Consider the following 13,185-nt stretch of genomic DNA (forward strand, 5'->3'; position numbering starts at 1 on the left):
TCCTTATTCTTCACAGTAAAGAATAACTTTGCATGCCATATAAGGCAGAAGATACCACCCATTCAGTTAGTAAAGTAAAGCTCTAAATAATGTACTTGTTAAATGGAGCCATTGGCTGAAGTTTGGTCAGAAAACTTTCTTCTTTTTTCATCTTTGCCTCTTTGCCTCTCAGAGACATGTCTCTGGAGTTGTTAACCTCATTCATGGGCTTATCTAGTGCACATTTAAGGTACAGCAGCACTCGTATTTTCGTGCACATCACCTGGCAATAGCAGAGGAAATGGGATGTCAAAACTACATTTTAATGTTGCATGTCTGAAGTTAATGTTTGACCTCCCAGGTTCTAATACAGTATGTAGTGTTAAACTTAATTTAACTCATGTTACAATCCTATCATTTATCTTTGTATCTTAACATTTTGGTTCTGGAAATAGGATCTTGGAAGCTGAAAATATTGGCTCTGGAATTTGATTTTTGTAAAAATGCAAGTGTAAATTCAGTATTTTTGAAATACTTTTATTTTAAAATAAATAAAAAGACAAATGTTTTGAACATATATTTATAAAAATGTTGTTACTATGGACAGATTTATTTTTTTAATACAAATACTTGTCTTACAATGTTTCCTGTTCATATTATGTACTGTACGTGACAAATCAAATACTGAATGAGCACTTTATTACAATGCTATGACAAATTTGGAATGACTATTTCAACATTGAATTTTTTTTTTTAAGTGGGTTGTGTTAGAACGCCACTTAAGCACTACTTTATAAGTGTGTTGTTTTTTTAAGGAATGGTTAAAAACAGCTATTAAGAGTGGAATGCTTTTTTAAAAATGGATACCTTTTTCATCATCATCATCATCATCATCATCGTCTGGTGAAATCATGTCAGAAAGCATGGACACAACCCCGTGAATCCAGTCAGTGGACTCTTCCACCACTTCGTCTATGACTTTCATGGGATCGGAGCTGAACTCATGTATGCCTCCTGAGCGCATAGTTGAAAGAAAGTAGCACAATGTGAATGAGCATTTTATTGGAAGAAATATGCTTCCTTAAAAATCAGTATGATAACATCCAATTACTAGTCATTATTTGTACCCTTAACAAAAACACACAAGTAGCTTCTTGCATATTGCGACAAAGAACCAATTAACAGCTTGGATTTAGTACACAGGTATCTCGATTTAAATGAATGTCACTGTGAAAAATGAAATGCATTGCATTATGCATCAGCTGCATACCTTTTAAGCATCAGGTATATAGTAAATTGTATTTATTTAATGGAATGATAAAACTGAATCGTGGCAAAACTATGGTTCCACAGTATGTGTATTAAGGCATAGGGTGTACAGTATGTGGTACAATGTGTGTACCTTTACCTGTTACATTCTAAAAGCAAAGTGAAAAAACACATGATCATGATGTATTTGGACAATCACAAAATGACTGAAGTAGTTTTAGTGATAACTGATCTAAAACAGGAAATGTAAACACAGAGAACAACACAATTTATGAAATAGTTTTACCACCTTTCTGGCTGCAGTGCTTTGCAGACAAGTAGCATCAGCAACATACTGCACACAGTATGTACAGTTCCACCTCATTAGCAAAGCAGCATGCCATTTCAAAATACATGCAGAATTGTCATTTATACATGTGTCAATAGTTTTCACATTCACCATTCTGACACAATTATAAGATACTGTACATATACTTAAATATTTCCAAACCTCAAAATTAGTGTTTTGATTCAAAGAACAATGCAGAGGAAGACATTGCCTTGTTAAAATTTGAGCTGCTGATACTCTGAGTTTTTGACCCATGTAAAGAAAACATTTGATGTCCATTCTAAGTTTGCATTTGAACTAGAAACTTGAACTTGAACTTTATTGCCATATGTAACCAGTACATGTACTGGTACAATGGAATTCTTCCTTAAAGAAAGTCTCTTGATTCTAAAAAGTGTAAAACTTTTTTTTATTCATTCATTCATTTGTTGTGTGAATTTAGCATGTCAATTAAGTTGTTCATTTTAACTGTGACCCATCTTTCCAAATGATCATTTTAAGAGTTCTTAAAAGATGACTAAGTGTTTATCTTAATTTTCACTTGACGTTTTTTTTCTTAAAAACATTTGGGAATTAGCTTGGTGAATAAGGCCATCAGTCAAACAGCTTTCACAATGTGGCAGCATCACTGTTCATTCTTGTCTTTTCAGTCCTTAGCATCTTCTTCAGCATTGTCTACTCATGCTTTAATTCGCTGTCTGCAGTTTTTCGTTATTCCTCTGTTAAGATAATCTCATAACATATGAATTCACGTCAAGGGGACTTGATATTAAAACTTCCTTATTCTGTCTACTTTCAGAAAAGTAGTTTGTATAAACATGTTTATACTTATTCAAAATTCTTCACCCTTAAAACATCTTCCTGAAGATACTGTTATTTAAGAACAGAACAGTATTATTTTTGTTTTGAAACTTATCCACTAATTTCCAGACTATGTTGGTGATGGATAAGCTAAGGGATATACCTGAAAGCAGAGTGAAACTCAGGACTGAAGCCAGGATAAAATGATGTCAAAGATTATAAGGACTAACAAGAGCACAGGATTTGGGTTATACTGTAAGTCTGTAAATACCTGTACTATATATATGTGTATTATATACAATGTATATGTCTATTTATGTATTGTAAATTAGAGTTGTTTTTAGAAAGATGCAAAAAATATTTTAAAATGCTGTTTAGTCTTGTTAAGAAAATTCACTTTACAAAGCATAGTCAAGCAAAACAGCACCGTGTTAATGAATTACAATACTTCTAGCCCTTTGCAATCTTATAAAATAAAGATATAGTATTAGTTGATTATGCATCCAGACTATCTTAAGCACTGTTATGGAATCACCATCACTGCACAAGTAAATGCTCTATACGAATCCTTGCCTCTAGGGCTCTCTGCTCCCTGCAATGTTTTGCTGAAACCATGATGATGTGATCCTGTTAGAGTAAAGATATGGAAGGTAAGAATTGGGAAGGGGTTGTTTTTGGACCCTTAGTCATGATAACATGCAAAACTGTAAAAAAATGGCGTTAGTGTACTTTAAGGCAAATAAGTTGTATTTAATCAAGTCAGAAAATGACAAATTGTCAGAAACTGCATTAAAAGCCACTACAACTATATAAAAGTGCAATTCTAAACATTTAAACCACACTACCTAAAAGCTCTAGTGCAAAAGACAAGCAAGTCCAAATTTCTGTATATGAAAAATTATAACATATATATACAGTATATCTGTAGTAGTTCAGGTGGGTAGCTGCGTCAGCATGCATAGGCTGCAAAGGAACAAGTAATAGGTTTATTCCATGCTGAAAAGAGAAGAAAGAAAACACAACGTTTCTGTCATGATCGCAAACCCCTCCTCCTCCTGGAGCGCCCTCCTCCTTAAGGGCGCTCCAGCCCTTCCTTGTTTGTTGTTCATTTCCCGCACCTGCTCCCTGTTCCAGCCCCTTTTCAGTTCCCCCTTAAAAGCCAGACGCTGACGCTTATCCGGGCTCTGTATTGGTTTCCGCATCATGTGAGCCTGGGACCTGGATGCGCCTGGCTCCATTATGCTTTTAGTTTCTGTTTCTTGTTCCCGTTCCCGTTCCTGTGCCCCCTGCCCCCTGCCGGTTCTAACCCGGTTCCCGTTTTTAAATCGTCTGTCTCGGATGGATCGCCTGGCTTTGGACTTTTGCCTTGTTTTTGGATTTCCCGTTAGTCTCATCCCTGGATCGTTTGCCTCGGCCACAACTCCCCCGACCACCAGCACTCCATGGACATGCCCCCCTGCCTTCATTCCCGTATCCTGCATGACTTTTCCCCCCGTGTTTTCCCCACTCTACCTCGAATCGCGTTGTCTGCATAGGGGCCGGAAAGAACGCTTCGTTACAGTTTTGGCCGTGGTGCCTTCTTCAGGTGTGAGAAAGACAGGGCCATAAGCAAAGGTAATGTAGCAGGAGAACAAAAGCTACACGTTTTCTCACACCTGAAGAAGGCTCCACTTCCTAAATGTTGTGTTTTCTATCTTCTCTTTTCAGCATGGAATAAACCTATTACTTGTTCCTATACAGTATATCTGTCTATTTAACCCTTATACCAGATTTGCGTTGTAAGGATATTTTTAATGACTATAAAGATCCTATCTCTTAATTCTCCATCTTGTTCCGTTTTATATGCTAATATGTCCATATAAGCATATATCAGATCAATATTTATTGTTTTTTTAAGTCACACCACATATTTTGTTACTTTAAAAACCCAAAACAATAGTGGGTGTTCACCACCAATTCCTGGTGAAGCAAGTTTATCAAAAATAAAATGAGATCAAATAAGACTGCCAAAGAAATGCACAGGATTCAATTTACATAACACCAGGACATTTATTTGAAAAATGACCCATGCTCCTATTGACCCATCAAGCAAAGTGCATTCCAAATAAAATTCAATGGCATTTGACTAAAGTTCAAAACATACTGTATTCTTTAACAGCAGTGTCAAGCATGTTGCATTAGAGTCTAGAGTACTATAGTTTCTTATCTGTACAATACCTCATGGAAAGTCATGCCACAGAGACATGTAAAATGCCAAAGGTGGAAAATGGATGAAGGTATAAAGATTAGGGTTAAAGGAAATGGAATTATAATTTAAGTTCATACAAATTCAAAACATGACATGCGGATGCAGGCAGAACATTCATGGACAACATACAAAATACATTGGAGTGCTTCTTATTCTAGACATAAAAAGCCAACTCAGGTAATCAGTATCCATGAAATATAATATGAGAACAGGTCATCCAAGAAGAGAAATGGGGAAAAAGAATCATTTTGATTTTAAGGGCAGAGGTTTTTAAGACTCTGGTTTACAAATCATCATTTACATGGCAGTTATGTTAATGAGAATGCAGTATGCCTCAAAGGATTTCACAGAAACTTGACACTGAAAATGGCTTCAACCAATTGATCAACTGTTAAGAAAAACTCTCTTTACTTTAAAATCTAGGATAATACATTTTAACAATTAGTATTCATTGTCCTATTTCTGGCAATCAAGGTGTACTCTAACATACTGTGAACTGTGGAATAAAAGCAGTTCTTTCCTTATGCAGATACTGTATATGTACTGCAACATTTTCATTACATATACAGTCATGTTAATAGTATGACATACTTAAAAAAACAAATCGAGAATTTGTTCTATAGATGGAGACGTTCAATGTTGATTTTTTCATAGTCAAATTTTGATTTCAGTCTCTTCATTTCCCAGGATGGCTGAGACAATTTTGTATGTAATGGTCTGAATGGTCATTCAGAATCCTAAAACATTCTTTAAATCTCTTTCCATTGTATTAACATGAAACCTTTGCCTAAATGAAAAAGGTGTTCTGAATACTTTGGTACTATCCTCAACAAGTTCTTCATGCAGTTCAAAGGGTTTGAGGTAAATAGTAATATATACTGGGAGGTATTAAAACCTATATATAAAAACATAATTCATTGATTCCAATACACAGTCTTTACAACTATTTGAGATGTTCTCCCCTCTTTCTTCAGATATACAGACATGCTTTCTCTTGTACTGAACATGCAGTATGGTGGTGGAAAGGGCCAAGTATGAGTTATCAGTTCACAAAGAAGAGAAACGTGTTTCATGTTCCTTAAAAAATGCCATACACACTGGTACTGTTGCTAAGAAACCCCCTGGATGCTAAGATGGTGGCTTGTATACAGTACATACAGTAACCTTGTTTAGGAGGTAATGTAATCTCAGCCACTTAAGGCATAAGTGCAGAGAAATGAAAACAATTAAATCTATAGGAGATACAGTATACTGTAGTAGGTAAAACAATATATTTTGTATTCTGAATGACCATGAAATGTTATTAAGTCACAGGTGAGAAATGAATGAATTATGATTGTTGTGAAACATAAATGTCTGCAAAGGAACATATGATCCTATACAGGAGACATTCATTGTGTTGACTTTATTAGCCAACTGTTGTACTGCAAACTGCAAACTGTTTAAATTACTTTGTTACTGTATTTCACTTGTATTACAAAAGTGGTTCATTTAGCATTTTTAATAAAGCAATTTTATTAATAATTACATAAAACATACTTTAATATTTTGTTTAATACAAATAATTATTTTTGTTATGACAGTAGTGAGAAAACAATACACAAAAGAGATTAAATAGACACTTTAAAATTAATTAGTTTTTTATAAATTAAATTCCTAAAATTGTCACATCTAGGGTGTTTGTAATGATATCCACGTATTAAAGTGTAACTATGGGAACAAGATAAAATTAGTTATAATTGAATTGTGTCATGTACTGTATGTTTATAGAAATATGATAACTGGAACTTAGACTTTAATGATGATTAAATGATTTTATCTATATTTGCATAACTTCTTATTGATATTCTAAATTAATTAGTATGAATGATTAACTTTAGCATACATTTCATATTTTAAATAAAAGATACATTTGAAGTTTTCTGTTTTTTTCCAAATTGAAGGCCTTTCATTCAGAAATCATAATCATGATTGTATTTTCAATGTTTTTAATATAATGTACATGATTATTATATCAAAATATCTCTTTTAACAATACAATACGCTATTGATTCACAGACATGCATAAAAGCACAGAATCATAATTCTCCAAAATATTCAGAAATTCTATTTTTAACTATTCTGTAAGAATAACATAAAAGTTACTTAATTTCATTAAAGTCATTTCACAGAATATTGTGAAATATTTATAACTGCAGTTATAAATTGTGCAAAGCTGATGCAAGAGAAACTGAAATTATAAAAAAAATGCTGGCCTAAAAATATAGCCCAAGTTGTTTTATTTTATCATACTAAAGAAACTTTAAAGTTAAATACCAACTTGGAAGTTTATGTAAAGTCTGATTATTTCAAGTGAATAAACAGTACTTGGCACTGATGACATTTTTCAGATTATGTATTATAATACAGTAAATCCAAACAGAGGAGCAAGTTCCCTGAAATTGAATTGTTGACATTAATCTGTAGGCTCTGGCTCTTCATGTCATGTCATACCCAAAGGCACGCACCAGTCTCCAGCAAGAGTAAGCCAGGCTTAACTTGAAAGGGCATTTAATTAATTGTGTCATTAAAAGTGAGACCAGTAAATCCTACAAATACTGTACCTTTGATATTACATTTCTGCTAGTTAATATAAAGTTTAAACTTTTTAATAATTGCTTAATAATAATAATTTGTCTTTAATGCCCAAATGAGAGAGTCACTTGAGAGACACTGCCTCACGACTGGGAGCCGAGCCCTCAGGGGACCGAGAGGAGGAGAATCAGTAGGGGGGTCCCCCTCTGGCCTCACGCTGAGAGAACCCCCCCAGGAAGGGTCAAGGTGGCACTGCCATCATGAGGCCAGGGCAGCGAGCTTCACTGACCCCCCAGAGGGAACTGGGGTGCAAAGGCAACAAGAAAGAAAGAGGAGGAGGAGGAGGAGGGAATTCACAATTTTACACATATGTGTTAACAGGGTTAGGGTTTAAATGGGAAAGAGAAAATTGAATGATAGAGGAAGGGGCGGAGTGCTCACAGCTTCTCCCCTCGAATCTTCACCTGTCGGTTTACATTTGAAATATCAGATGTGCAACAGTAACTTAGATGGCTGATATCTCAGCACAGTAATTGCTCAAAAATGTGTGTTTAATGAGCTGATGAGCTAGATCTGATACTTCCACAGTATACAATACTTCAAAGGAACAAGTAATAGGTTTATTCCATGCTGAAAAAAAGACCTGAAGAAGGTTCCACGGCCGAAACGTTGTGTTCTCTTTCTTCTTTTTTTCAGCATGGAATAAACCTATTACTTGTTCCTTTGCAGCCTACGCATGCTGACGCAGCTACCCACCTGAACTAATACAATACTTCTCCATTTTAAGATAAAGTACTGACTACATAAATAGATAAAGGAAACTGTATTTTTAGACTTGAAAGGCTTTGCATTTTGAAATTTTTAGAAATTCAGCATTTTGAAAGTGAAATAATACTGTACATGCAAAACCTTAATTATTCATGACATGGATGAAATGTCATTGTTCAACATACATTGATTCTGTTAGAGCTCGTAGCAGTATGGAAATTATTTTAACAAAATCACGGAAATGCAAACACATTGTACAGGTATTTAGGTTGCATGTGCTTTCATGCAGAAATTACACATAACACCTATGTGCAGGCACACATAAATCAGCACTACACTGCAGGCAGAAAGTCTTTACCAGGTGGTAAACAGGGGTCATCACAGTATTGTGTATTGGAGGCTTTTAATTGGATGGCAACAGGATGAAACATGGAATGAATGGTGAAAAAGGAGGGAAAGATATTAGCAATGAAAGAATGCGTATCCCGTAGTATGAACGTTTACTGAAAGAATATTAATGTGAATTCTGTTCTCAACTCCCAGACAAACAAAATTGTCTCATCAAATTTTAACAGATCTCATGGTGCAGGAAAATACTTTCCTATTTGAGGTTCAGTAATAGTGATAAAAATTACATTTCCATCAATCAACAAATTTCTGGGAAGTATCCTTGTGTATTATCATGTCTCACCAAGGGTTCAAAATTTGTTTAGGCTGATTTTGAAAAATGAAACGTTTCTTTGGTTAGCTTAAAAATTGAACTAGAACAAGCTCAAAAAGCTTGGTTCAGAACACCAAAATTAAAATAGAGAAAGATAAGTTAAAACTACACAGTTGAATAATCAATAGAATTTCTATTTGCTCCTGAATGTTCTTCAAATAAAAACATTCTGTGATTTCAGCATGATCAGTTCATTTAAAACAGTATGATCATTACACTGTCTCAGTGACATTAAGTAGTTTGAATACAACAAGCTCCATATTTAAAGCATTTAAATACACATAGGAATGAATCAATATATGTATTTAAATATATTGAACACTGTATGTAATATTTATGTATATAATGTACAGTGCCTTGTAAAAGTATTAACCCCATTCCAATGATGCCCCAGTTTGTTCAATTACAAATAGTGTTTACAAATTACATTAAATGTTTAGTCATTTGAATGTCTGAATTAATCATCTGGTGATTAAAGTTAAATGTCAAAAGAAACTGTACAGAAGAATAAAAAAACTAAACTATGTTTATTGTGTAAATATTCACTCCCAAAATCAATACTTGGCAGGAGCCCCTTACAGCTTGGGCTCTCTATGACCTTCGCACAACAGAATAGCATCATTTCCGCCCACTCGTCTTTGTAAACATGTGCAAACTCATTCACATTGGTAAGGGCCCTTGGGTGAACAGCACTTTTTAACCCTCACTGCAGATCATTTATACAGTAAGTCAAAACCTTGACTTGGACATTTAGTGACATTAAACGCAATGTAAAGATCATTTGTAATGCAGCAAAATGAGTCATTCCTGGAAGGAGGGAAGTCTTGCAAGGCACTTTAATATTCTGTTTAATGCATATAATCCATAAAATATCTGTTCAGTTTTATGATACAGTTACACCTGATGCTTTCCAGGTTTTATTGTGCTGGTACAACATTCAAAATCCAAACATCCAAAAAATCCAGACATGAAATACTACTCAACATCTGAGTAAAACCTAAAAAGGGTAAAATCTAAAACCAAAGTTGTCCCTGGTAAACGTAAGAACAGGGACAAAAAGATCTATACTCTTTTTAAATGAGATGATAGACAGTCCATTTTCACTGATTGGCCCTATATTTCTGTATTTTATGATGCTGTGCAAAAATGAAAACAAACATTATTGGTGCCCACTTTGTTCTGCTGTCTTTAACAAAGTAATACAGGAAAACAAATAAAACCTTCCTATGTAAGAAAGATTATTATTGTTGTTGATGTTGTTGTTATTATTGAGCTTACAAATTGCTGTCCAACCCCATTTGTCATTACATATTCAAAGGGAAAGGGAACTACAGAGAGAGCTCCCAGTGAAACTATCACTTAAGGCATTTACTAATTTGTTAACATAATGCCATATGCTCCTAAACACATTATGATTGTCAATAGATTTTCTTCTTTAATAACATATTTATATGGATTGGTCTCTTTCCAAACACCTTAAGGTACGGTACATGTTTAGAGGTAAAAAGAGAAATATTGATTTATAAAAGGTCAACAGTTTATAAAAAACATCCCTTGCTGGACATCTGTTTATGATCGCACTTGATTATAACCGATCATGTTGGAATGTTTCTCGCTAAACCTGATTTTTGTTTATTGGTTTCACTTAACTAAAAAAAACCTGCTTCAGAAACACACTGAAAGGATAATGTTTTTACAATAATTGACAATAACTGTTGCTTAACTCTCTATGTGGGTGTGCCATCATACGCACCAGCCCCACTTTCTAGCCATGAATTTATCAACTTTCAGGTATATACAGTATATATAGACATGAACTCTACACTGTCCTCCTCTGTCAGTGGTGCACATACTGTACACTCCCCTGTCACCCCAGAACTCTCAGGGCTGCACAGACACTCCCCTGTGACCCCAGAACCCTCAGGGCTGCACACACACTCCCATATGACCCCAGAACCCTCAGGGGTGCATATACACACTCCCATGTGACCCCAGAACCCTCAGGGGTGCATATACACACTCCCATGTGACCCCAGAACCCTCAGGGGTGCATATACACACTCCCATGTGACCCCAGAACCCTCAGGGGTGCATATTAACACTCCCATGTGACCCCAGAACCCTCAGTGTTGTACAGATCCCCCAGGACGCAGGACATTATACATGTGCTGCATGTGGAAATGACAATAATGTTCTGCCTTGGAAGAGGTTTTCTCTCACTATGCTTGGCGTCAACTGCATGTGATTTGCTTAGATGTATTTTAGCAAAAGGACATGACTTTGCAATGTAAATAAAAGTAGGAAGGAAATCTTTGGCAAATTATGTTAATATACAATACAGTATATATTAATGAATATAAAAGTTTTAATTCGATTTTAGATCTTTAGGAATTAGGTCAAGTAATGGCAGATGAGTTTTATTATTATTGTTCTTCTTGTTATCTAAACTCATCTTTTTTTAATTTAATGGCAGTGAAACGTATAACATCAATGTTTCATTATTCAATTTAAGATTGAATAATTACATCCATTGGATCTTCTGTCTTCAAACTGCAATAATTACAAAATGTGTTTCTATTATTTACCTACCAATAGTCTTACTGTGTAAACATTTTAAAGGGCAAATAGGATGCTAATGCATAATAAATGCATAATAAAGTACACAATAAAATGTGGAGTTCATTGAACTATTGTGTTTACTATACGTGTCAAATAATCTAGTAATTCAGAGATACTGTCCTACTATCAAGAATACAATACTAATTATATACAAGACAATATGGATTAGTATTCATTTTGCTAGACTCGAATTAACCCTCTTTATCAAGCTCTTTATCATGAAATTGCTCTATGATTGTTTCTATCAAATAAGATTTGAATGTAAATGATTGATTCTGTCACATAGCTTCGAAATAACTGAATGGTTTATAATAGAAAAGGGTAGATAAGGTAAAACAATGAGTGACTGTTCCTATCATGTGCTGTGAAGTGTTAATCTGGGAAATGGAAATATATCATTATCTTCAGAAACACTGTATCACTGTACCGTTCAGCTCCAATTGGAAATAGTAAAGTCTTGAGCACACTACCTCGTGCATTAAGGTTAGTGTGGTGTGGGAATTATATTTTTGTTTCTTTCAAATACAGGTGAACAGAGTATTCAAATTTCAGAGCAATATCCTACAACATGTCTAGAGGCCAACAGGATTCATTAAAACAGATACAAAAGTGAGGGAATAGTGCAGAAACTTTGTTTACCACCACTTATTTGTTCTTCATGAATCCATGACAATCCATATACACTGTTTGAAACAATATCGTACTTAAAATCCTTGTACGGCATCTTTTCACTCTTGTGTAATATATTTTTACACAAATACCATATTCAACAAACAACAAGAACAACAATAATAATTTCAATGTATTGAATCCCGTTAAGATTTAATAAATCAAGCTCTCGAACACTTTCATCAACTAGGAATCGTAACTGTTTGGAAAACCTGAAGGGTCTTAAAAATTAATTTTTACCCATTGTGTTTTTAACATGCTATCTGTTTGTCCCCAGTGATTTTAAATTACTTACTGTTACCTTTGAAAAATAACATACAAAAATAATTAAATCCATCACTGCAGACCATGAAATAAAACTTTGGTAAACTTGAAGAATAATATACAGTATAATATGTATTACTCTATAAATAAATATAACAGTTTTAATTACAATTTAAAATATTCACCTCCATGGAGGAAAGATAACACCGGGTAATAGAAACTATTAAAAAAGAGAAAAGCAACAATTAAAAGAAAATAAGAATAATAAACTTACCAATGTATCCCCTGTAATCCACCAAGTCAAACATGACAACAGCAACAGCTGACCAGGTGACAATCAAAGCAATGACCAGAATCCACGCTGTTGGGGAGCTGAATGTCGAGACCAAGTCTTCAGTCACAGACTTCCTGGGCCCCTTGGCAGATGAATGCAGGATGCTTCCATTTTTATTGTCCATCACAGTGGTGGTGGTTGCAGAGGGCCGGACTGAAGTGGGATAAAATAAAAAAACGTCATGTTCCAAAAATGTACAGTATGAATGTTACAGTATTCAATTAACTGTTCATACTCTATAGCCACCATATAAATAACAAAACAAAGTCCTTCATTTACAGATTATTTCATGCATACTAACAGTATCTATGCATTAAATAGAACACTATCTATATCTATTGTAAATCAAATTATTTTTTTTATTGTTGTTATTGTAACAAACTACTGTCAATTTACAGTTTGTGGCCAATTTCCCTTAAAACCCAGCAAAGGATCTAAAAAAACAAACAGAAAATCATAAGCAAAAATACAAAATACAATATGGGTGTTGTTAATTTATATACTGTACTGCTTATTCTGTATCTTATTCCCAAATGTATTATATTCTAACTTTAATGGGGCATTGGTCAGTTATAATGACTAAATTGAACATTAATAATTATCTTGGAAAT

At 34.3% G+C, this 13,185-nt stretch overlaps 1 protein-coding gene across 1 annotated transcript in view; it reads right to left on the minus strand.

Moving 5' to 3' along the window:
* Positions 1–13,185, minus strand: part of trdn (triadin) — a 123,292-nt gene that overhangs the window by 100,608 nt on the left and 9,499 nt on the right. The window contains exons 2-5 of the mRNA XM_069185507.1: positions 12,515–12,727; positions 8,326–8,367; positions 2,951–3,004; positions 847–993 (exon numbers count right to left, since the gene is read on the minus strand). Coding sequence (XP_069041608.1) covers positions 847–993; positions 2,951–3,004; positions 8,326–8,367; positions 12,515–12,727 — 456 coding nt within the window. The remainder of the gene's footprint in view (positions 1–846; positions 994–2,950; positions 3,005–8,325; positions 8,368–12,514; positions 12,728–13,185) is intronic.

Source organism: Lepisosteus oculatus, chromosome 2 (assembly GCF_040954835.1).
Source record: "Lepisosteus oculatus isolate fLepOcu1 chromosome 2, fLepOcu1.hap2, whole genome shotgun sequence".
In the NCBI taxonomy this organism is placed as follows: domain Eukaryota; kingdom Metazoa; phylum Chordata; class Actinopteri; order Semionotiformes; family Lepisosteidae; genus Lepisosteus; species Lepisosteus oculatus.